The sequence below is a fragment of the Equus quagga genome, chromosome 19, assembly GCF_021613505.1.
Source record: "Equus quagga isolate Etosha38 chromosome 19, UCLA_HA_Equagga_1.0, whole genome shotgun sequence".
NCBI lineage: Eukaryota > Metazoa > Chordata > Mammalia > Perissodactyla > Equidae > Equus > Equus quagga.
Window position 1 is genome coordinate 22,360,547 of NC_060285.1, and position 27,409 is coordinate 22,387,955.

The following is a 27,409-nucleotide window of genomic DNA, read 5'->3' on the forward strand; positions in this document are numbered from 1 at the left end:
TGGTTTTATTCATTCATTCATTTATCCATCCAATGAGCATCTATTGAACACATTGTATACAAGTCACTGCCTTTGTGTTACATATAATGTTATTTTTTGTACAAATGATAAATATATTTTTACTTGCATAATGAAAACCTTAGTTTTCAATTATGTGGTGAGAAGAATGTTCATGTATAATATGAATATGGAAAAGTAAATGTATAATATAGTATAACACCCTAAGAGCAGAAACATTCCCGTGGGAAGTACTTATGACAGAAGTCCACAAACTATGGCCTACCAGCTAAATCTGGTCCACACTTGTTTTTGTAAATAAAGTTTCCTTGGAATACAGCCACACCTTTTGTTCACATATTGTCTATTGTTGCTTTTGTGCTACAACAGCAGAGTCGAGTAGTTATGAAGGTGACCATATAGCCTACGGAGCTTAAGATATGTACTATCTGGCCCTTTGCAGAAAAAGTTTGCTAATCCCTGGCTTAAGGTCAACAATTAAAAATTGAACTTCATGAATTGGTAGATGAATAATTATTAAATACTTACTTGATGATTACTTAGTGTTACATTCAAGACTTTCCACAATAACACCACAAGCCACCTATCTAGTTATACTTATTACTAATATATGCATATATATGATGATAATAGCAATAGCTACTTTTGTTGAGCTCTTACTATGTGCCAAGCAATATGTTCAACACACACATTCATACACACATACCTCATTTATCCTTACAAGACTGTGAGAAAATCACTGTTTCACAAATGAGGAAACTGAGGTTAAATATGCCAGGATTTCAGTTTAGGTTTGTCTGATTCCAAAGCCCAAATTCATTGTATATGGCCCCTCCATTCCTTAGTATTTCCTCTATGAATATTCTATTCACAATGAACTCTTCCTTATTCCACAAATGTGCCTAACTCTTTCTCATCTCTACCTTTTGCTCATCATACTTTCAACCCTTGGAATGCTCTTCCCACCCATTTCTTCATGTCTAAATTTTAGTAATCTGTCAGAGAGCTACTTAATCATCATGTCTTCCCCTGACACTTTTCCTGAATCCCCAGCTAGAAGTAATCTCAGTCCTATCTGTCAGCCACATAGCAACTAGCATGGTCTTTGGTGTATTGTAACTGTTAGGTACATGCTAGAGAATGATGTCAAAATTCTACGCTGTAACATTGCACATGAATTATTTTGTATTCATAGAATACTTTTCTTCTAAAAGCTCAAGTAAACTAGAAGTTTTTTCCTAAGCTTGTTATTGTAGAGGAAACTGTCAGTAATAATGCATAATCTAATGCATAGTAAGTGAATCTGACTAAAAGATGTCTTTCATTTCAGTCTGAAATTGCAAGTGAATTCAGTAATTTTCTTTAAGCAGTTTTTACACACCTCATTTCCTTTTCATCAGCAATGTTTTGTAGCTGCAGGTGTGAAATGTAGATTGACTATGTAAAACTATCTTGGACAAAGGCTGTAATTTTACAAAGTCCACTGGATAATTGGTATTTTTTTAATAAAATATAATAAAGGATATTTTAGGAATAAATCAGTTTCCTCAGACTCTTATGTATGTTCCAGAGTATGCTTCTTATTTGGATTTTCTCCAAAAGGACCATGGAATTATAAAAGCCAGATCACCTTTCTCCATGTAATTAAGGGCACTTGTGATGGTTGTCATTGACACATAGGTTTTGCTTTATTCACTTTATTTCACTTAGTACTTTTAAAGGATTGCATTGAACTAAGAGCTATGGAGGGGATAAGGGAAATATAAATCTCTGTGAAAATACAACCTAGTCTGGAAGAGATAATGGACAATGCAAGGTAGTATAAAATCAAATTATCTGTGTAATGGTGCAGATCATGGATTCAGAACATGGAGACGCTTATAGTCTTTTCTAAATAATTTAGTACTTGATTATCCTCTATCTTGTACTGTGTATAAAATGACTTATGAGAAACATTCAAGAAGCTTTTGCTTTACGGTCTGCATGGACTATCCAGGAGTTTTTCTGCCTTTGATACAAAGGCAGTCAACAGGGCCAGCCTTTGCAGTGAATCATTCCTCAAGAGATCATCTCTTATTCCTGGAATTAAATTCTGTCTCTACCAATTTGTGTTACCAGCTAAAATATACTGGTCTCAAACCCTACCCAAGTACCCACAGTCATTACTCTAGATGTGTTATCTACAAAGCATTACTATTTATCTTTTTGCTTTTCTCTTCCATATTTTATTTTAGTTCTGATGATATTTGTTTTGATAGGGAAAAAACCCTTCAAATTTATTAAACCTATACTATGTATATGATAATGTGCTAGTCATTTTTCATATGTATTCTAGCAATTTATCTGCATATATAAACCCCACAGGATAGTAATTTGTCATCCTTACTTCTAAAGGTAAGGAATCTGAAATCCAGAGAGGTTAAATAGTCTAACATTGAACAGGCAAGTTTTCCACAGTCTTCACCATCTGGTATTAGAATGCAAGTTTGCATGCTTTTTTGAATTAACAGTTACTAAAATACAAAGAGTTATACTTAATGTTATATGTCTTGTTCTAACAAAAAGTTCAATAACAAGTAGCACAGAATTGAAGATGAGACAGACAATGGAACAGGATACCATGAGTGAGAACCGGAGACACAGAAATAGATCCATCAAGACTTTAGATACTGGAATTATCAGACACAGATTTAAAAAAACAAAACAACTATACCTGCCACTTTCCAGTAAATAAAAGTAAGCTTGAAAATGTTTTTAGGGAACTGTAAAATGCCAAATGGTGACATAGTGTGTTTGAAAAAGAACCAAATAGAAATTTTAGAGGTGAAAACTATAATTGGAATTAAGAAAATGGTTTGATAGCAGGCTAGAAACAGCTGAAGAAAGAGCCAATAAAATAGAAAATGAGTATAAGAAATGACTCAGAATGTAACACAGAGAGACAACAATGAAAAGTACAAATGAGAGAATAAATGATAAATGACAAGGAGAATAAAGTCTAACGTTATTTCATTGGAATCGAATGAACATTAGCTATTATTATTACTATGTCACTCCCTGCTTAAATATCTTCAATATTTCTCTTGCCTACAGAATTAAGTATAAACTTATATGTTAATAAACTTATCTTATCTCATCTTAACTTATCTCCAACTTCTTCAAAACATGAGATAACAGCTTCATCTGTGCTTTTTGTGCCTTCATGCCCTTATGTTTTATGTTCTGTTCCAGCTTTCTTGCCTGAAAACTGAAGCCTTTGACAATTGTCTTCTTTTCCAGGCACAGTCTGATTGCTCCTCCTTCTGTTTTTTCATCATGCTTCATTTACCTGTTATCAATTCTCAAGTTACATTGTATTATAACTTGTTTGCATGTCTGATGCCACATTTGATTGTATACTTCTCAAGGGCAGAAATTTTTAAAACCTTTAATAGAATTTATTTTTTAGGGCAGTTTTAGATTCACAGCAAAATTGAGCAGAAAGTACAGAGAGCTCCCATACACCCCTTTCCCCTCTACAGGCACAGCCCGCCCCCTATCAACATCCCCTACCAGAGTGGTACATTCGTTACAATCAATGAACCAAATTGACACATCATTATCACCCAAAGTCCATAGTTTATATTAGGGCTCACTCTTGGTGCTATACATTCTATGGGTTTGGACAAATGTATAATGACATCTATCCACCAGTATTGTATCACACAGAATAGTTTCACTGCCCTAAAAATCCTCTGTGCTCCACCTTTCATCATTCCCTACCCGCTAATCCCTGGCTAGAGATTCTTTTTAATTTAACCTTAGAACGTAGACTTGATACCTGACACATAGTTGTCCCCAGATGAATGTTTTGAGATATATGGTTGAATGAATGAAAGAAGGAAGGGACAAATTGGAGAGAATCAGGGCATCTTGTCATTAGCTCATTGACTGATGTTTTGTTTTTGTTTTAATATTTACTCATATTATTCCATCCTACTCAGAAGACCATCCCCACAAACTGCTATTATTCAGAACCCTGCCTATTCTTGAGATGCTGTTTCAAATCTCACCTTATCTATTAAACCAGAGTCAAAGATTGAGTTCTGGACACTTTTAAGATTTATTTTATAAATGATCCATTTAATTCAACGTCACACTTGTATTTTTTGTTTCATGAGACTATTTCTGGATTCCCTGAATTATATTTTTATGTGGTAGGTAGAGTTTTCATCCCCTTGCTTTTGATGAGCAAAAGGTGCCTTTACAAATACTGCTTTTCACTTGAGATTGTAGACAAGGGCCATGGAAGAGAGAAACTTGCTGGTCTGTAAAGAATTAGCAGTCTCAGTCTTTTTGCATCAGCTCAACTAACTGTCAACTAACTGTATTGGGAACTAATTAAAAACATAACAGGGAAGTAAATTTTATACAGGTTTGATCTTGTAACAGTTTCCATAAAAAGCTGTATAGAGGATTGCCAAATTGTTAAAATAATATAACTTTCTATGTGCTAGCAAGGGTTATTTGTAGAACATTTTCCATCCTTTTCCAAGTACTTTTAAACATACCAAAACTGCATCTTTGGTGTTATTTTGTTTTGATATAAATTTAAGAAGAAAATGTTACACATGTTGCTGATTTTAAAGTCATCCCTTTCTTTATTTCTCTCTCCCAATACTGAGCATAATGGAAGATTAATTTAAATTTTTGAAATTTCATTCACTTACTTTTGACCATATAGGGGGATATATGTTTATCTGGGGTTGATAGTTCTATGTTTGTCCACATTATAAAACCATTTTGTACAAATGTCAGTTTTTCATCAAGGTTAATTTACTGGGATGCTTTTCTATAGTTTGAGGGGTTTCTGGGAAAAATGCTTTAAGGAGGCTTGAATTGGGGTCTTATGAATTAGGGAGATATTAAACTTTTACTTTAATAAAGATCAATTTTGAAGATTATGGAGAAAACTTAGCTCAATCATATAAAAATCATATTTTTTTAGTTAAGGTAAAATTTTGTCATTCATATGATAGTGGCAGTCTTAACAGCTATGCTGGATGATCTATTGCTATGAATTGAATAATAATACTCTTCCTTCCTGGACTATTACAAGGGTGATATCTACCACTCTAAAAGAAAACAAAGCATTAAATAAACATTATCTTTAAAATACACTGCTGAGCATAGTCCTCATTACGATCTTGTAATTGGTACCAGTTTTAAGTTGAAATCTCAATTCATGTTCACGAAAGTAATTTCAGGTCTGAAAAGGTAAACTGAGTGATTAGGTTCATGGCAGTTCTATTTTTATTCACAGATAATGCCTCTGAGGTAGCAATTACTGCTCCAGGAACTAGTAACCATAGAAACAGCTCAACAGGCCCAACACCTGACTGCTCACCTCCGTCCCCTGACACTGCCCTCAAAAATATTGTAAAAGTTATTCGACCCCAGGTAAGTGCCCAGAATGACATCATCTGCGCTATCATGTATTTTGTTTTTGAATCAGGGCATGCACAACTGATATTGCAATGCCTGGGCTATGTTATGATGTGTATATGGATTTTTAGGTTAAAAGAAGGGACTTGGAAGAGGATCTTTCCTTCCCTTGGAGTTGATGATAGACATTAAAATCTGTGTTAGCTTTTGGAAAAATGAATTTGTATGTTACATGAATAAACAAATGAAGCATAGAAAAAGGCCAATTCCACATCATTTTCCTCTCACAGCATTTTAATAATTACATTCCAATTATTGAGCTGTTACATGTTTTCTGCTCCTTTGGGCTTCATTTCTCTGGACATGCTACATTATTTATGATCACTTCTGTATCCTTCAACCGCAGTTGCTTTTATATATTTTCTTTAAATTCTCTATTCCTTATGGTTTCTAACTAATTTTGTCTGTGTTTGATATTGCACCTCTCGTTGCTCCTTATTTTCCTCCAGAGCTCACTTCTCTCAACCTAGTCTCTCTTTACCCCTTGTTTTTGTTTTTGTTTTTTTTCTTTCTTTCCATCTCTGTCACTTGTCTGTATGGGTTTCCTTCTCTTCCCTCTTCTCTTTCAGTTGGATTTCCCAGTAGGCGGTTTGCAGGCAAGCTTTAGAAATATCATTGGGACAAGCTGTTCTGTGATATTTCATTGAAAATAGCACTTATAAAGCTGTTTGCATTATATTTTTGTCAACAGATGGACTCAGAACATGGAATTGATGGTGTTCTCAACCTGGCTCATTCTGAATGGGCCTCATAAAATCCAAGAGAAGGGGACTTTGGATCCAATCAATGTCATTCACTATCTACTTAGATATAGAGTATGAACAAATCCTTTGAGACAATTTGTAGGACAAATATATCTATTTATTTAAGTCTATTTTGGTCTAAATGAGCAATTTTTGGTCTAAATCTCACCTTCTTTACTATAACTTATTTTGGATTATTTTCATATAATCATCTTCATCAATAAAATGGCATTTCAACTTTACATATCCACTACTGTTTATAGAATACTTTCATATAAATTGTTTCACTTAACCTTCATCGATTTCAGGGGAATGTATATAGTGTTATGCATAAGGATATTGACATTCCAAAGGGGCTAGGTTGTGCAACTGATTCAAACTTCCTTTCTTTTCTTTAGTATAATAGTTGTTTCCTTCAGTCCTGCTCAGACGTTAGAAAAATCCTCATGAGGTTGTACAACGTCTTTATGAGGATGGAACTTAAAGGTTCATTTAGGCACAGGTAACATTTCACAAAGTGTCCTAACATGGAGAGGTGGAAAATGTCTTTAAAGACCCCTTTTTCCTTTTCAGGGAAATTTGATCTAGTCCATTTATTTCAGGAAAGAAATCTCACTAAACCCAGATTTAGACACTAAATGTCACATTTATTATCATTGGTTCTCTCATTATTTGAATGTGTTGCTGGTGTTTTTGTGCAGCTATTACATTTCCAGCATTTTTAACTATTTAGTTAGGAAGTTATCCTATATATGTTAATATAATCCATTACTAAACATACCTACATAAATTCTACCAACATAAATTCTCTAATGTATATGCATTTGATCATTCAGTGAATGAAAAGCAGATTCCTTTCTACATATCTGTAATCTAATCAACTCTAAGGGACCTTACTTCATAAATCCGTCTTTGAATGTTCTGTTTTATTTTAGTTTGTTTTGTACTTTGAATAAAACTAGAGGTAGTATTAAAACTAGAAATTCCATCTTGATTCCATTCCTTTCTTCTATCTAAGTGTTTATGAAGGTTACTGACCCCATGTTCCTTTTTCAGATGTCATAATGATGATTTAGGAAGGAAAAACTGAAGTTAGAAAGTCAGGAAACTAAGTATGATAGTATTTAAATTAGAACCAGTGCAGCCTGTAAGTATATATATAATAAAACAATAACAGCTGAGGTATATAACCTCAACTGGGCTACTCTTCCTTTAACCTCAGAACCTTTGGTGCATTATTTATTTCTCCCTATGAGTTCTGATCGCCTGGGCCTCTTCGTTTGTTGTGGAGAGCAGGGAATAGAAAAGTCAAGTGGAAGTAATTATGAGGGAGTATTGGGGTAGGACATGTGATTTCAGAAGAAGGTTTTGGGACTAGAGAGTATGTATGGGGGACAGCTAGAAGGATAAATGGGGGACTCCCTGGTGTGTTCTGACAAATCACAGGTGTGTCAGGGATGGCACATTGTTGAAAGATAACTGTTCCAAAGAAAAGATAATTATTGGTTAGCTTATATAAGAGCCTATATTTTGATCAAAAGTTTAATCCTCTGAAGTGTTTGCTAATTCCGGCTTTCTGTCTGGAAGTGCAAGAAATGTGAAGTTAGATTGACTTGTGGGTATTCAGACTTTTTTTTCATTTACTAATTAAAAATTAATAATATGGTTGAAATGATCATTTCACTCTTAAAACTGGTGATGAGCCTTGAAAATAAAAGTGTAAATGCAACCCTTATTTACGAATTTACATTTTTGCCTGGTTATTATTAGGTGTTTTCTGTCTTGTTGTGAAAAGAATGATATAGAATAAGAGAGAGATAAAAACAGAACTTTCATCTCATTCACTGCAGATAGATAGCGTTTAGATAGAGAAAGTTAGGTTACTTCCCCTTTGCCTCATGTATGCCTTTATCTGGTCTACTTTTCATAACTCTACTTATAAATGGGGAATATTTGTTGTAACCAAGGAGTCCTTGCTTTCAGTGTGAAGTAGGGCTGATTATACATCTCATGTGTTTCTGATTAGTGTGTTAATTACTTGGAAGCTACAGACTTGCAGTGCTTTGTTGGGTTTGATTTTGTTCAGCATATTTATTAACTCACTAAGTCACAGCTGTTAGTTCTGCATCCTGTATTTGATCTTTTTACCTTTGCTTCTTTGGGCTCTTTCATGTCTTAAAATTCTCCAGATTGTGAAGCATTCTATTTGCAATTCACAGAGACTGAAATATTTATATGCTACTGGTTTCTGTTTGTTTCTCTCCAGTACATTAACACACAAGTCTGAGTTTATTTAGATGAATTCACAAGGCTAGGTTCATTTACTTATACTTGAAAATAAAATTATTTTTAAACTTGAAAAAGTACTTGAAAATACTTGAAAAAATAATACATTTGAAAAAAATTTTAGGTAAGTCTATTGACATACCAGTTTTCCTCTTTCTCCTAAATAATTATGTGCTTCTTGTAATGGCTTTTGTTTTTTTAACGTTTTCCTGGTGAAGTACCTTTTTTTCCCCTTAACTGAAGAATAAAATACAATTTGATGAATTTTGACCTTTGTGTATGTAGGTGTAACCACCACTCAAAGCAAGATATAGAACATTGACGCCACCCCAGAAAGTTGCCTCATGCCCCTTTCTAATTAATTGCCCCCATTTCTCCCTCAGAGGCAACTTCTTTCTGATTTTCATCACCATAGATTAGGATCGCCTATTCTTGGACTTTATATAAATGGAATCCTACAGTGTGTGTGTGTGTTTTGTGTATGTCAGTGTCTGGCTTCTTTCACTCAAATGTAATGTTTTTGGGATTCACTCATGTTCCTTTCTTTGCTGAGTAGTATTCTATTAGACTAATATAGTATCACTTGGTTTTCTACTCTCCTATTGATTGATACTTGTGTTGTTTCCTGTTGTATGCTATTATGAATTAATATGCTGTGAATACTCATGTTCAAGTCTTTTTATAAATATGTGTTTTAATATAGATAGCAAAGAGTGGAATTAAGGTAGATAAGTAGCTAACTTTATGAGAAACTTCTCAAGAATTTTCCAAAGTACTTATTTCATTTTATAATCCCCAAAAGAAATGTGTAAGAATTTCAGTTTCTCCATATTCTTGCAAACATGTGGTATATTAGACTTTTTAATTTTTTTATTTTAGCCATTCTTATGGGTGTGAAAAGATTCTCATTATGGTTTTAATTTGCATTTTCCTGGTGACTAATGATGTTGAGCACCTTTTCCTGTGGTTATTTCCACATTCTTATATCTTCTTTTGAGAAGTGACTATTCTATTTGAATCTTTTTAATGGAGTTCAACTTTTTAATTGTTGATTTGTAGTAATTCTTTATCAGTTCTCCTGTAATTCCAAAAAATATGGGTCCTCTGTCAGGCTTATGCACTGCAAATATTTTTCCCCAGTCTATGACTTGTTTAAATATTTTTTAATGGTAACTTTCAATAAACAGAATATTTTGATTTTGGTGAGATCCAATTTAACAATTTTTCTTCCATGGTTAGTGGTTTTTGTGTCTTGTCAGGGTGGTGAATATATGCTCCCATATTTTTTTTATAGAAGCTTTCTGGTTCTGGCTTTTACATTTAGTTCTATGATCCATCTCAAATTGTTTTTGTATGGTGTGAAGTAAGAGTCAAGATTCACTTTTTTCCTACATGGAAAAAGACTTTCCTCAATGAGGTGACAATGTTTTAGTGTTGTTTATTACTTTCACTTTCGAATTGTTTGTTGTTGGTATATAGAAATACAATTGTGTTTTATATTATCCTTGTATCCTGCCAGCTGGATAATTTCATCTAAAAGTTATAGTAGTTTTTTAAGAAAATAAATAAATTTCTTGGAGTTCTCTCCTGTCCTCTGAGAATAATGATTGTTTTACTTCTTCACTTTTTTACTTCTTTGCTTTCTAATTTTTATGCTTTTTATTTCTTTTTCTTACAACAGTGACTGCAGTGCAATGGTTCATGGAGGTGGTGAAACCAAAAATGCTTGCCTTATTCTCTATCTTTGAGGAAAAGCATTCAGTATTTCAATATTAAGTATAAGCTATAAGTTTTTTGTATGTACCCTTCTAATCCTAGTTTGATGATAGTTTTTAGCATAAAAGGGTTTTGAAGTTTTTCAGTTTTTTTCCTGTATATACTTAGATGATCATATGATTTTTTTCCTCCTTTGTTCTGTTGATGTGATAAATTACATTGTTTTATTTTTTAATGTTAATCTAACTTTGTATTTCCAGGATAAATACCACTTGGTTATGATGTTTTATCCCTTTTGTATAGTACTTGATGCAAGAGACACTTTGGATAAAGCATTAGTGTGTGGAGAGATGGATTAAGTCTAAGAGAGTCAAAGATGAGTAATTATTTAAGCCTGGTTGGCTGGAATTTTGGAATGATATTAATTGATATAGGAGCAACTTGAGCAGAAGTTCATTTTGATGAGGGAGAGGGTGGCATGATGAATTTGGTTTTTTAAACTTATTGAGTGTGAGGCATGGTATTCAAATTGGAGATATTGCTGTGGAGCTTTGGAGAGAGAGGTAGGAGCTTAAGGTAAAGTTTCTAGAGTCCTTTATAGAATTTGATGGTGAAGGGAGATAGTACCAAAGATAGAATGGTGGGAAATGTTTACACTTAAGGAATGTGATTTTTTGAGCATATAATATAGTCTAATTTTCATGGGGTTTTTTTGGAATGGATATTATTATCTTTATTTTATAGATGAGGAAATTGAGAACCAGGAAGTTTAAGTAACTTCACATATACTTCAGAATGAAGGTCTTAGCAAAAGAGGGAGAGGAGTATTGGTTGTAGAGAATGGGAAAGAGGAGACTAAAAGTTGACTGGAGAGACAGGAGCGATGGGGACAGAAATGTTAAATTTTATAATAGGTGGAGTGACTAAATCTGATTAGCTCCAAAGTTCAAACACTCTGGCATTACTAGATGCAAAAGACACTTTGGATAAAGCACTAGTTGTTAAAACACTAGATTCTTGGGCTGCACCTTTGGTGGTAATTTTAGCTGAATGAGTTTTTCCACTCCTTTTTTTTGTTTCATGTCACAAATCAAGTCTAACATAACAGAAGAGGGCATTTGAGAAGTGAGCCAAGGTGGAGCAGAAAAAGAGACTATTTCACAGATAAATATCACAGATAAATCATTCAAATAGATGCTTAGTATTGAACATTATAATAACATATTTTAAGGAACATGGGTGGATGCTAATAGGAAGTCAATCTGGAAAATTGGGAAGTTCTGACTGTATTGAGGTGCTCCTGGTATCATCCAGATCCCACCACATACTTTAAATCATATCTTAAGTAGAATTCAACAGAATGAAATAACTTCAGGCCACACTCTTTCACAGCTAAGGAGGGGCTAAGGAGGGACCCCATCAAAAAGAAGCAAGAGGCCATAAGCCTAAAGAAAAGAAAGAGAAAAGTCGAGAGTCCAGTTCTCTCCACAGACTAAGGGAGATGATTTGCAGAAAGATGAGGTGCTCCTGAACTCCTACCCATGATGGACTCTAGATCAGGTGACAACTCAACCTGAAGGAAATAAATATTTTGGATCTTCTTCTGTACTTTTTGTCTGTCTAATGAGCAAATAATAAAGTAATTTAATAATAAACCATATTATCTCTCTCTTTCATTATTAAGGAACATTATTATATAAACTGGGGTTATATAAAATTCTTACCAAATCTAGAATAACATTTTACTGGGCACTGTGGGGTTATAGAATACGTATGCTAAATTTTAAAATTAGAAATGAGAGTAGGTATGTAAAAAGCAGAGTCACATAACTCAGGAAGAGTACAAAATATTGTATTGGGTTGCAACAAAAAATAGATAAGGAATAAAAATATCTTCAAAGAGCTAATCTTTTAAAATATTTTTATTATTGAGTATTGAGTCATTTATTTCTATTATTGAGCATGTGTTTCATTTATTTCTGATAAAAAGCCTACAAGGTAGTATTTTTTTCTTTATTTTATTGATTGGGCCTGAGACTTAGAGAGGTTAAATAATTTTCCCAGTGTTACACAGCCAGTGACTGGAAGAACTCTGGTCTCCTAACTCTGGTCAGTGTTAATTAACTAATTAGGGAGAAAATATTCAAGATAGAATATTCATATTCCAGAGGGATAGTGATGTTTGAGAGGAGAATATAGGTTGGAAAAAAGAAGAAGAGCAGAAACATAGATGGCAACCTAAGAAAACTAAGTTCAGTAATTTGGAGTCTTGCAACCAAAGTTAAGTGAGAGGAGAAGGCTAAAAACAGAACGATAAAAACATAATGGAAAATAATCTTAGGTGAAACAAAGAACAATTTGGAAAGTAAAAAAATTGAGAGAGGTAAATGGCCCCACTAATCAACCAGTAGTCCTTGACAAATTAGAATTTCCTGGGAAGCTTTTAAAAAAATGCCTGGGCCCTATCCCAGACCAATTAAATCAGTATCTCTAAAGTCAAGTATTTTTGAGCTGGTATTCTTGACCTGGTATTCTTGGATAGGCTATAGATGGCCTATGAAGGTCATGGAATTATATGCAAAATTTTGCTTGTAGATGCCTTTTTGTGGGAATTAAATTCTAATCATGCTTCTGTCACATACCCTCTGTGTAATCTTTCTGACCCTCAATTTGTCAGCAGGGAGAGGATGGTATTTGCTTTGCCTACTTCTCAGGGACATAGTAAAGCTCAAATCAGATACAATGTGCTATTGTGCTGTGTAAATTGTAAAGCGCTATAGCAACCCAACTTGTTATTATAGTGGTGATTAAATCATGTTTGCCCACATTTGAAATATGACCTTTGAGAGACATTCCCTCACCCTCGCTGTCTCATCCACGAGTGGCTCCAGTGATAGCAACCGTGGCTTTTAGGAAGCATATTTGGGAGCCTTTTTAAGTTCCCTAAATCTTGTGAATCTACCTAGGATGATGCTGACTAAATATGCGGTGATCCCCACCTCTAGCATTTCATTTCTTAGAGGTATCTGCATAAGAGAGCTACAGGATGTGAGAGAAGTCAATGAAGATAAATGGCACAGTATTGGGTCAGGCTGACCCAATGCAGGAAGGGAAAAGCCAGAATCCAGAAAGCATTCATTATGGATTGTATCTTCATTAATCACTAAAATCACCATCATTCCATGTAAAGCTTGTGCTAATTGTATGCCAATTGAATATTATTCATCCTCATTTCTCTTCTTTTGATGAAATCCTGGTTGAATTTATCCACCGGAAAATGGCAGATTATTTGTTACCAATACTTTCTACATGTAAAAAAACCTTTTCATCTCCTTTTCTAAGCAATTCTCTGAATTTTGTGCCCACACTGCCATTGACAGCAGCAGACCTTATTAAAATGTTGTTTTTCTTTTGTATTATTCAGGTTTTTTCTACCACATGCATAAAAATCTCAATGGATGCCATTCTTTAGCATGTCTTTCTCTCTAGAGCATCTCTAGGCAGTCTGAATAAGAATACTTCAATGAAATTTTCTCTGGGAAAAATTTCCTTAAAAAACAAAATGTCCTTTGGGCTGGCCTGGTGGTGTAGGAGTTAAGTTCGTGTGCTCTGCTTCAGCAGCCAGGGATTTGCAGCTTTGGATCCCAGGCACGGACCTAACACTGCTTGTCAAGCCACACTGTGGTGGCATCCCACATAAAATACAAGAAGATTGGCACAGATGTTAGCTCAGGGCCAATCTTCCTCACACACAAAAATGAAGTCCAGAAAGTAGAGTTGGCATTATTGCTTTAAATGTCTTAAGTGGCAGACAGAGATTTGAAATCTAATCTCATCCCTCCTATTAGGTCACTTGTTATTGACTTGCACTGGGTAAAGAGAAAAGCCCCCAGTTACTGCTGCCTCTAAACTCAGGGAAATCTGTTGGACCACATGATGAATAGTACACCTAATATATGAATCTGAAGCTAATCCCTTCAATTTCCTAATCTTGCCTGTTTTAAATTTGCAGAAGTTGGCAATGAAAGTACCACATAGCACATTGTTACTTTATTTATTCAATAAACATAGTTGAGTGCCTACTGTATACTGGTTGTCATAAGAGGAGATCTGAAGATGAAAATGACCTAAAAGAACTTTTAGTCAATTGAGGGAGACTGCTTTAAACAGATAACATTTGGAATTTCACTGATGGAATTCATTGATTGAATGCCCCAGGGATCATCCTCAGACCTCTTCTCTTTTAAACCTACACTCACTGTCTTTGTACTCACATCCAGTTCCAGAGCCTTAAATGCTATCTATATGCTGATTACTCCTAGGTTTATAACTCCAGCCCTGACTTCCCTGAACAGCAGGCTCATATCCAGCCGGCTACTCTAAATCTCAAGTGAATGTCTAAGAAGCATCTTAAGCTTAGCATGTGTAACACTAAACTTTGTATTTCGGTTTATGGCAGCTCAGGCTAAAAGACTTGACCCCATCCTTGATTCTTTTCTTTCTCTCATACCCCCACATCCAATGCATCTGAAAACCTTCTAGGCCAGCAATTCTCAAAGTGTGGTTTGGGACCCCTTGGCAGTTTTGAAGACCCTTTCAGAAGGTCTGTGAGGTCAAAACTATTTTCATAATAATACAAAGACATTTTGGCTTTTTCATTCTTATTTGTACATGAGTGGCCGATGGAGTTTTCCATCATTGCACTATGATGTGTAGTGAAATCATAGCTCTGGCAGCTTATGAAATGTACACTTGTGCATTCTTATGTTTTAAAAGTATCACAGTTTTAATTTTTAATATATTAAGTATTTATAGATATGACCCTCATGAACAAAAACTCTTTAGTGTTCTCAATAATTTTTAAGGATGTAAAAGGGTCCTGAGATTAAAAAATTTAAAAATTATTCCTCTAGTTTTCTTTTCAAAATTTATCTTGAATCAGGATGCTCTTACCATCTCTTCTCTGTCCCTTTCATATAAGCCATTAACATCTCTTGCCTGGACTTTTGACTGTTGTGCCCTTATCCTTTTGCAAATCAGCAGATAGACTTATATAAATCAGATCATGTTATTCATCTGCTCAACTTTCCAGTGTCTTCTGATCTCACTCATAGTAAAGGCATATAATATCCTATATAACTTGATTCTCTTTTTAACTTCATAATCTATCGCCTATCATTCTCTACCTATCTCATTTTACTCCAGCCATGCCATCTTCCCTGCTTTACCTCAGATAAGCCAAATAGCTCCTGCCTGAGGTTTTTTTGTACTTACCATAGACTTGTCTGGAAAGTCCTTCTCCCAGAGACATACATGGCTCATTTTCTTTCTTCCTTCAGGTCATTATTCAGATGCCACCTTACAAGAGAGGCCTTCTATGACTACTGAATATAGAGTAGCCACTGACCACTTCACTTTCTATCTCCTTTACGCGATTTTTTTCTTTATAGCATTTTTCATTCCTGAATTAGTATTTTTGTGTTGATTTGTTTAGTGTCTTTCTTCCTATGGAACTTGTTTCTTCCGTGGAACTTGAATGGATGTTCCATGAGAATAAGAACTGTGTTGTATTATTATGATGATTATTATTAAATACTCAATCCCAGCATGTGGAACAGTACTTGGTACATAATTAGTGCTCAATAAATATTATTTGAATTAATTAACTGAATATGGTTGGGAAAAGGGCAAGAAGGGGGTACTCAAATTGAGCTTTATGTTTACACAGGAATTAGCTAGATGAAGTGGTAGATATACAGATGAACAAGGCAGTTATGGTTCTTTGACTTAATGTTATGTCAAATTCACAATTTGGATATTTTAATAAATCAAGAAGTCCCAACCAGAAAGTCTACTCTCTTCATCTCAAGCATAATGTCCTAATCTCTATGGAATACTCATTCTGAGTAACTTTCTTGGGAAAAGAAGAAAAAGGTTTCCATGGTCAAATATACTGGGGAAATACAGAGTTAAACACTTTTCCTCACTGAAGGATTTTTCATAGCCTTTCCCCACTACCACTGCTAGAAACCCATTAACATTTCTCACAACTAGTGATCCACAAAGCAGAATTTGGAAAACATGATCTAGGTCATTTGATATGCTTCTTTATAACCGACCCTAGCAGTTCCATTCTGGTTTGATTTTCCCACTCATTCTGCACAAATTCACTCTGTTGAGAAAGGGAGCATACTGACTCAGCAATAAATATGTTTCATTCATTTAGTATGTTACAGAGTGGTATCTATACATTGTCTACTTAATCCTCTGAACAACCATGTGGGATAATAGGGCCATTATAATTCCTATTTTATGTATGAGTAAAAGTAAATAAGTATACTATTATGGTACCATGTTGAAAAACAAGTTTTAAAACAGTGGTGTTAAATACCTAAAACTGAAAAACAAGTAATTAGAAGGATCTATATTTTTTACTATAATACAGTACTATTTTAGCATCATTCTATTTTACATTGATTGAATTCAACTCAGTAAGTTTGTTTCAAGCCTTATATTAGGCACTATGAGGATTAAAAAAGTTTGCATAACTGTTTGGGTTTAGGAAACAAATTAACTATACTGCTTTTTTTCTCTCCCAGATTCAGAACCAATTGAGAGATGGGATGTAGGAGTTAGAAAAATTAAAAACAAATGTTATAATTTTTTATAATTACTGATAGAGCTGATTAGACAATGTGATTCTAGATATGTGTCTTGTCCAACTTTGCCTCTGAATTAGACATACATCCCAACCCATCACTGGCATAGCTAGACAATCTACAAGGTGATTTGTGCACAGAAGAGCAGAAAATGTATGCATTATGCTGACATGTTGGCTCTGAAGAGGAGAAACCCAGAAGGGGCAGAGGTGAGCATACTTAGTTCTTTCCCCAAAGTCATTTTACAGCTGAGTAACTCTGACTCCTTAGGGGAGATACGAGTGAAGGGTGGGAGTATAGGCCAAGAATGTTACTCTAATGGAATTCTCCTTCTTGTGGAAATAGAAGGCGAGAGAATACAAGTTCAGCTTAATAACAAGATAATAAGGTATACTTCATTTGGTCAAGTAGGCTAGAATGTTCAGCTAATAAGACTCACTGCACTTACTTGCCAGATATCATCATACTTACTCCAAAAATCTGCTCTTCCTTCCTTATATCAGTTAATGGCACTACTATCTACTACCTTCCCAAACCAGAAATTTGAGTTGCCCTAGACTCCTTGTTTTTGTTCTTTCCCTAAATCTAATTAGCCGCTAAACCATGTCAATTCTGTTTCCTAAATATCTCCCAAAGCATTCCTCTTTGTTCCCATTGCATCTCTGTTCCCACTTAATTCACCTTCTCTTAATTTGCTTATTGAAATAGCTCCCATAATGGTTTTCTTGCTGTCATTCTTATCTGCTTCTAATTTATCTTTTACATTTCTCACAGAGTAATCATGTTTTATTATTATTTTATATTTTGAAACAATCAAAAAGTTACAGCAAAGTTAGAAATACAATATAAAAATCTTATTTTTTCCTGGAACTATTTGTAAGTTGATGACCTGATACTGCATCAGACCCACATACTTTAGCATGTTATTTCTTACAAGCAAGGACATTTATCCATAAGCAGAAAACAACCGTGAAAATCAGATCATTAACTTTGATATATTACTACCATTTAATCCTAAAACTTCATTCAAATTTCATCACTTGTCCTAATAATGTTTTTTGTGGTAAAAAGATCCAGTCCTACATTGTGTCTAGTTGTCATTTCTCCTTAATCTCCTTTGATCTGGAACACTTCCTCAGTCTTTGTCTGGACTTTTAAAACCATGATACACCTGAAGATAACAGGTCAATTATTTCACAGAATGTCCCTCAATTTGAGTTTGTCTGACATTTCCTCATAATTAGATTGAGGCTGTTCATCTTTGTCTGAAAGTTCCAGAAGTGACTCTGTATTTCTTGTGGGTTTTTTTTATTGCATCCTATCAGTTGGTACATGATTTTGATTTGTCTTATTTGTGATGATGTTCACTTTGATCACTTGATTAAGCTTGTGTCTCCCAGGCTTCTCCACTGTAAATTTACCTTTTCCTTTGTGTAATTTATAAGCATTTTGGGGGAAGTACTTTGAAACTCTATTAAGATTCTGTTTCTCATAAAACATTCAATTTTTTCATTTATTTATGTTTGTTTAGACCCATGTTTTACTCTTTTATTCAATGAGTTATCCTCCATTGCTATCATTGTTTGTTTTGATACTTCACTTATTCCTTATTTTGCCAAAGGGAGCCCTCCTGCGTCCTTTTGATATGTCTCCATCATTCTTTGAGCTCTTCCTTGCTTTCTGGAACAACTAGATATTCTAGGCTTATCTCATATATACTTTTCCAGGCCCAGATATGGAATCAGCCATTTCTCTAAGAAGCTCTATTCCCTTTAGTCAAAAATGGGAACTAGATGCCAAGATTTAGGCACTAGGTATATTTAATGCTATTGGGATGTCACTGTTCCAAGGCCCTGTCAGTGGGCAGAGCAAGGGAATATTTAGATGATGTATGCACAGTATGTATACGTATGTATGTATGTGGGAATGGGTGTGTATATACAAGTATATATATGCACACACATCAGTATTTCTATATCCACTTCTACATATTGAAAAATATGAGTCCATAGTGATAATGTGATTTCAATGTAAACACCACAGAATTTAATTCCATATTTATAATTTATTCTCTGATAGTCAGAAACCTATTTCCATTACCTTTAATGTATTTAGTTATTTTATCTGGCCCTAATACCCATTTAGGGCCATTCCCATATATGGACACCTGCCTCATCCCATTTGGGCTCTCCTCCCCATGCCAGCCCACCTTTACACTATCTTCACCCTGCTCAGAGCATGATATGCACCACTCAGTTTACCCTCCTCCTCCTTCTGTGTGCTCTGCCTCCCCACATCAGGCTGACTCTTAGTGGATCCCCTTCTTACCCTGACAGCGCTTTGACTCTCCACTCCAGCTGCCTTTCACTTGCAGACACCCTCCAAACTCTGCCAGGTGTGTGACACCCGTGGAAGGCTTCTCTTCTGTGGGGATATCCTCCTCACCTTGCTTGGGCTCTGTGCCCCAATACCAGACTTTTCCTGCTGGATGGAGAGTGATCTTATACTGTCAACCTGATCATGTTATTCACCTTTATGAAATCCTTCCAAGCTTCTCATTACCTTCAGGGTAACATCCAAGCTCCTCAGTAAGGCACAAAATTCCACTTATGTTCTGGCACTGGACTCCTCCTTATGACCACCATCCTCAATATGCAATCATAATAAACTCTTGCAACTCTCCAAAGGAAATTTGTTCTCTCATACTTTGTGATACAATCCAGAATGCATTTTCCTCTTTCTTTTCCTGGTTAATATCTATTCTTCCTTCAGGATAGGATCCCAGCATCACATAGCATAACACTCTCTCACTCCATCTCCAGTGAGATGTCCTTATCCATTCATCCATTTCACTCATATTTGTGGAGTGTGTTCTATATACCGGACTTCATGCTAGGTACAGAAAAATAATAGTGAGTAAGACAAAAAAGAACCCTGCCCTCAAAGAACTTATATTCCAGAGGAGGTAGATATACAATGATCAAATAAACAATAAATAATATAATTTCATATTGTGATAAATGCTATGAATTAACTTAGAATAAAACAGATGTTGGAAGAGTAGCCGGTACTTTAGATCAGAGAAGGCCTCTCTGACGGTGTTATTTGAGTTGGAACATATAAAGAAAAACAGCTAGACATTCAAAAAGTCAGGGGGAGAATATTCCAGGGAAAGGACATAGAAATACAAAGGCCCTGATGATGATAAGAATTTGTAATAGAAGAATAGATAAAAGGCATGTGGGTTAGGGGAATGTCATCTGAGATGAGGCTGAGGAAGATGGAAAGGCAAATAGGTCATTGTAAGAACTGTAGATTTTACTCCAATTATGACTAGAGGTCATTGAAAGGCTTTAGCAAGGATGTGACATGATTTGATTTACATTTTTAAAGGGTCACTCTGGCTAGAGAATACCTTCTGGACAGCAAGTGGAAGCAGGGGAAACAATTAGGAGTTGTTGTAGTTGTCCAGGAGAGAGAATGTGGTTGCTTGGATCAGGGTGGTGCAGTGGAAGTAGAGAAAAGTGGAGGTTTGAGATACATTTTCAAAGCAAAATCCGTAATATTTACTGCTGAGTTGCATTCAGGGGACATATTCATAGGATTTGAATCAAGCACACCTAGGTTTATGGCTTGAGCCACTGTGAAAATCATTGTGCCAGTTACTGAAATGGTGACTTATAGGTGAAAATCCAGAGTTTTTGTGTGTTTGTTTTGTTTTGGTGTTGCTATGCTTGGAGAGCAAAGGTCAAAGGTCTAGTTTGGTTATATAAAGTTTGAGATACCTTCTAGATGTCAAGTAGATAGTTAGATGAAAGGGTTTCTAGCTCTTCCACTGTGCTCCTTTAAGCATTATGTGTGTACTTCCATAATATTTTTATAAAGTATTATAATGGGAAAATTTTATGGAAAACATATTAATTCCATTACTTTTTATAAAAGCAGCTATTGCAAGTGATCTCCCACTAGTTTGTGAAATTCGTCTTCTTTGATTCTTAGTGTTTAGCAAAGAGCTTGGCAATAACTATTTGCAGAGTGGACATAGGTATAACTGATGTAATTTGACAGGACTTCTTAGGAAAGTTGTATAAGACAGCCAGCCATAAATCCTAAATTGAATTGAATCAAGTACTAAAGGATATTGCTTTTTAATTAAGATTATTTTTCTCTCAAATATTTCTTGAATATCAGAAAAACACTCTAAAACTGTCTTGCATCTTCCATTGGATTCCATAAAAAATGCTACAAAGATAGCAACACAAATGGATATCTACATAATAATTGAAATTATACATGAGATAAATTAAGATGATCATTAGGTTAGTGAAAACATATGAGAGGAAAGACTATTTTAAACAAGTTAGATTATATAAACAAACTTCAGGCAACGTACTCTAAGAAAATATTGACAGTGATTAATAACAACTCCAAAAGAGATATTTTCTTATCTTCTCGTCCTTATTCTTCTTGTTTCTCCTTTCTCTCAGAACAGTTACAAATGATTAGCTCAGCAGTCATTTCTCTATTAACTATCAAAATGATTGAAATGATAGAGACACCGGCTGTCAATGTTTCAAACTTAATCTTAGAGACACTAGCATTTACTTAACATAAAAGCTGTGAAAGTATTTCCGAAGGAAAAGATAAATAACATTGACAGCATAAAAGTTAAAAGCAATACTGCATCAAAAAATCCCGATTAAAATAGAAGGAAAGTAACAAATGAGCTACAGATGTTTATAATAAGCAGTAGAACTCTGAGTACTCTAATATGCAAAGCACTCTTATAAGACCACAAAGAAGACTAATATGTCCATGAAAAAAAGGAAAAGAGTATGAATAGAAGATTCAACAAAGAAAAATATGAATATCTAATAAACTAAAGGAGAAATGTTTAAGCATATAAAAGAAATTCAAAATAAAATTGTAACATTTTAGCGTAAGAAGTAGTGAAAACTTTTTTTTAATAAAAATCCTCATGGTCAATGTTTGGTAAAGGTGTGGTGATATAGGCATTCCCATGTACTGGTGGTGGAAATGTTTCTATAAATTTTTATGGTAATGTGAATAAAAATAAAACATATTTATACTATTTTTAGTCTAGTAATTTCTCATTCATACCAATGAAGTGCTCAGAAAGAGGAAAAAAATCTGTAAAATGTACTTATTGTAGCACCTTTTTTTTTTGGGTGAGGAGGTTTGGCCTTGAGGTAACATCTGTTGCCAATATTCCTCTATTTTGTATGTGGGATGCTGCCACAGCATGGCTTGAAGAGTGGTGTGTAGGTCCACACGTAGGATCTGAACCAGCAATCCATGGGCAGCCAAAGTGGAGTGAGTGAACTTAACCACACCACCAGGCTGGCCCTGGCAGCACTATTTTAATAGCAAAAAATTTTATGTTTGAATGGAAGATAGAATATATAGGAGATTAATTTTTTAAAAACTAATTTAATCATATGATGATTAAAGTTGACATATATAAACATAAAGTTAACGTATATGTTAACTTTAAAAATATTAATTTGTTAACTATAAAATAGAGTCTTCATATATTGATTATTTGCAAATTTGTAATATATATGTGTGTATGTGTATAAAAGGGGCAATTTAACCATTTCCTTATTCTTTGTGTGTGTATGTGTGTGTGTTGTCCAAATCTGCTTCTGCTACCTGAACAGGAGAAAAAATTTATTCCAATCAAATAGGAAATGTAAAACCTAGATTGTTTCTCTAAGTGCTATACCATTTTCCCAAACCTGTTCATTCGCAACCTGGCTTTAAAACCCTTAAAGCAGGTTTGATCATTATTGCTTCATCAAACTTAAAGCCATCAAACTTACTAGGCTTTTATGACCAGGCTCCTGTCCATTTCTAGAGTAGCATCCTTTGCCTCTCTCCTCTCCTCTTCTCTGTACATACACACCCCATCCCAACTCTAGATTCATTTTATTTCCTCCAAAGCAGCATTCTCCTTCTAAACATATGTCAACATTTCTCCTTCAAACTTGTCCATTCTCCATTTCCTACTCCTTGGTCTGGCTACCTTTTATTCATCCTTCAGGACTTCACTTAGACATTATTTTTCTCAAGGATGCCTTCTCTGACATCCGTAAACAGTGAATACAATGCCCACATTGTCTCCTCATTCCTACAAAGGAAAGGTACTCTACAAATTTTTGTTTAAAGAATGACTAAAGAAATGGTCAGAAATAAGTTTCATGAGCTTGAGGATATTAGTCTTCAAGAAAAAGTTTAAAGATGTGAATAAATGCAAAAACTCTAAATGCGACAATAACCCCTTAAAGATTCCTTTGAACAGTTTAAAACTTAATTTAATGCCTGTGCCTCTACTCTCTACTCTCACTATGATTCTTTTTTCCTGAATTAACCTCTCCTGTGTACTGGAAAGTTTCTCATGATACTTCGCGAATTTTTAAGAATGAGCCACGTCTCCCACTCCCACCCTAAAAACTAAGAGTAGTTTGTTGTTATCCCTCTTTTCACTTGACACTGAATTTGAAGGTTTGAGTTCTTTAAAAATTGGAATTTTTTATTCATTTAATCTATTTTGTTTTGCCTTCAGCATTAACTTATTTTGGAATATATATGCGTGTGAGTATGTATATATACATATTGCCAGGACATCTGATGACTCCAATTTCCTTACTCATTCTGTTGCCCACATTTTAAAACTCTTCTGACAAGAGAACTCTACCAAAATCAAGCAATAGTCATAAAATTACAGGAGAAATATTTCGTGAAAATCTTATCTTAACTAGAGAAACAATCCCTGAAAATTGGTGTTGTCTGATGGAGAGCCTGCAACTAAAAATATACAGTGTGATATAATGGAAAGAATACTTATACTCAGAAATGTATAATGAAAGAATCACCCCTCAGTTATAATTATCATTAACAATTAGATTTTTTGCACATAAATATATTGATTTAACTTGTTTTTCTACCTGAAGAATATATTCTCAGATTTCCTCATAATATGAAATATTCTCATATGATATAATTTTTAATGCCTGCTTGTGTATCCATGATTGATTAATTCACTGGAACATTCTCATCTTAAGTCAGCAAAGAAATATTCTTTCATTTGTTTTCCTTGCTAGAAAATACAGTCTATAGTGCATGGAACTGATGATAGATGATACTTTCCAAATCCCTTCCCTTTTTGAGGGAGCTTTGGATAGAAACTGTATCAGGGATGGGAAATTTTCGCTGAATTGAGAAATAAAAATGAGGAAAGACTCCACTGCAGCTGAAGGTCTCTCTTCCTCTGGGGCTTTTGCTGAGATTGGCGGCCCAGGAGTCACATGGTTTCTGAGGCCAGATTCATTGTCATACCTGGAAAAAGCTTAAAAAGTGGTCTTTGAGGTCAATGTCAGCCCCAGCATCTGAGGCAAAAGAGAAGAAATCATTATTAACGCCACAGGAGACAACTTGGTCTTTAGTGTCACTCCAGGATGTCCTTTAATGAGTCCTTCTTACATCTGCCTCACCGCTTTCTTGATGTTATCATATTTGGCTACTTTCTTCAGGTCAGATCCATGACAAACGTGTTGACTGCGGGGACCTGGAAGGCCATACCAATGGACTTTTAGCTCAGGGATCAGCTTACCTACAGCCTTGGCAGTGTCAGCAGTCAGGAGAGGCAGTGATAATATTTTGGGCATCACCATGGCCATCATACCACAGTTTGCCATTCACAGTCTTCTATAGGCAGTGATCGCATGGACTGTGGTCATTGGTCCCTCCACAGTGCTGAAGTTGTTATGGATGACCTTGGCAGGGGAGGTGGGAAAAGCAGTTGGCGGCACAGAAAGCACCGCTATCAATCTTGAGGGAGTTATCACAGTTCTCACGGTTCATTATAATCACAAACATCTGAAGAGGGGCAGCAATGATGACCCTTTTTGCTCTATTCTTTAGGTGAACCTCAGTCTTCTCTAGGGTGTTGAAGATACCAGTGAATACCACCACACATTCAGCACAAGCATTATCCTATTTGCTGTTGTTGGAATATTGCTTCTGAAAGATGGGGATGGGCTTCCCATTTAACACACACTTTTGGTTCTCAGCCTTGATCATGCCCTTCTACTTCCGTGCGGGAATCATACTGGAAAATGGAGACCATGTAAATGAAGTCAATAAAGGGGTCACGGGGGTGACGATATCTATGGCACATTATAGATTTATAGGTTCCAATATATTTTCCAAATAATCCTTAAGGTAAGACAATGTTTGGTGACATGGGGAAATTGACAACTACTACTAATGGCACAACAATTAGGATATTGAAATCATTTAGGAAAGAAAGAAGAAAAAGAGGAGGGAAGGAAAGGAGAGAAGGAGAGAGGAAAGAGAAGGAAGAGAAAGAAAATGAAAATAAATAGCAAAAAAGCAAAAACAAAAATAAAGATTATAAAATATGATGACAGAAGTAAGATTAAACAGGGCAGTTATCATAGTAAACGTAAATGAGTTAATCCCATTTTGAAAAAAGATTCTTGCATCAAAATGCAACCTCTAACTGTAAGATGTTTGCAAGTGACACATTTTTAAAAGTGAAAGAAAAATTCTAAAATCTTAATGTGGAAAAAGCATTTATCTCTGTGCAAAACAAAGTGCAGTTGTCAAAAATATTTAAAACAAAGTAGAATTCTAGATAAAAAGCATTAGGAATGAACAGGATTTTTTATGTTGATAAAGTACAAAACCCATAATAAACATATAGTAGTAACAACAAACCTTATTTCCCTGCTTATAATATTGCACTGAAATAAATACAAAAGCAATATTTGTTATCTATACATATATATGTATATATACAAAATCAGTAAATAAAATGCAAGAGTAAACAAGTCATTTCCATATAAAATAGAAAAAATACTTATATAGAGAAATAAAATAAATCAATTCATAATACTAATTTAACATGATAAATTCATGGTTCCCAGTCTCAGTTGGGCCTTAGCACTACTCAGCAGACCTAAATTTCTCCAGTTGGCCTGCAAACTGACTTTCCCAGTGACTTTTAAGTTCTACTCTCTCAGATGCCCAATTTTCCTTCTGGCTTGTGACAAATGACTTTGCCCTCACCTCACAGAGAAATTGAAAGTCATCAATCAGAAATTACCTCAACATTTTGCCAAAAAAATTGTAAAACCTCCCTGAACCCATTGTTTCCTCCTCTATGCTATTAAAATGGAAGTATCCCTCTACCTCTCTAGAACCAAACTTCCCATGTGTTTTCAAAGTTCCACCCCTCAGGAAATTTGCTCTCTCAATTCCTTTTGGTTCCTGTCTCTTTAACATCTCTCTCTTTTTTTTTAGATGTCTTTTTTTTTTTTCTGCTGAGAAAGATTCTCCCTAAGCTAACATCTGTTGCCAATCTTCCTCCCGCTCTTTTTTTTCCCTCCCCAAAGCCCCAGTTATAAGTCTTTCTAGCTCTTCTGTGTGAGCCACTGCCATGGCATGGCTACTGACAGACGAATGCTGTGGTTCTCTGCCCAGGAACTGAACCCGGGCTGCCAAAAAAAGAGTGTGCTGAACTTTAACCACTAAGCCATCAGGGCTGCCTCTGACATTTCTCTGTTTATCATCTCTTTTCCATCAGCCTTTCAACATCCTCAAGTCAATGCCATCACAGAAATGTCTCCCTTAGCTCTGAAGTTATACTGATGTTCTTTCACTTCACGAACTTCTAGAAAGAGGTACCCACACTTACTCTGCATCCCCTCCCCGCCTTTTGTATTCCAAACACACCAACCACCTTATTGTTCCATACATGTGCTGTCTCTCTTTTTTTTCCTTCCTCAGGATCATGGCATATGATGTTCCCTCTGACTTGGACACTTCATTTCAATGCCACTCATGCTGCGTTCACTTAGCTAATTTCTACACCTCCTTCAGGTAGCAGCTGAAATGTCACTGCCTTGGAGAAGTCTTTCCTCACACCCCAAGTTAGGTTAGATTCATCATTAAATGTCTTCCTAACATCCTCTACTTCTTCATATCACTTTTCACTTCTCCACATCTATCTTTTACACTAGAATAGAGGTTTATGAGGGAAGGAACTATGTCTGTCCTTTAGTTAATATTGCTTACTACTGGTTATTCCTCTTTAATCTGGTAAGTGGAGAAGATGACACAGCCAAGCATGAGCAGTCCCAGCAGAGAAATTATTTTCTGCTGATTCTTCTCTGTGTTTGGTGAGCCACTGCACCAGAGAACATTTATATCCTACTTTATGTTTTGTTTGAGTTCAAAATGTATCTGATGATTGACTTCTTTCTCCAAAGCTGCTGTCCGGCGCATGCTATTCAACCTCCTAACAACCTCCTAAATTTTTGCTTGATAAAGTCACCACAGAAACTCCTGGACTTTCTAATGCCATGCTTTCTAAAACACCTTATCCATGGTGGAGTAATAGAGATTACTTGGAGCACACCTTCTTTTCTTTCTTGCCAGCAACATGGTCCATCATTG

The 27,409-nt window shown here is 35.2% G+C and overlaps 1 protein-coding gene across 1 annotated transcript in view; it reads left to right on the forward strand.

Moving 5' to 3' along the window:
* ANKS1B (ankyrin repeat and sterile alpha motif domain containing 1B) overlaps positions 1-27,409 on the forward strand; it is a 1,013,016-nt gene that overhangs the window by 403,958 nt on the left and 581,649 nt on the right. The window contains exon 11 of the mRNA XM_046646005.1: positions 5,321-5,457. Within this exon, the coding sequence (XP_046501961.1) occupies positions 5,321-5,457 (137 nt within the window). The remainder of the gene's footprint in view (positions 1-5,320; positions 5,458-27,409) is intronic.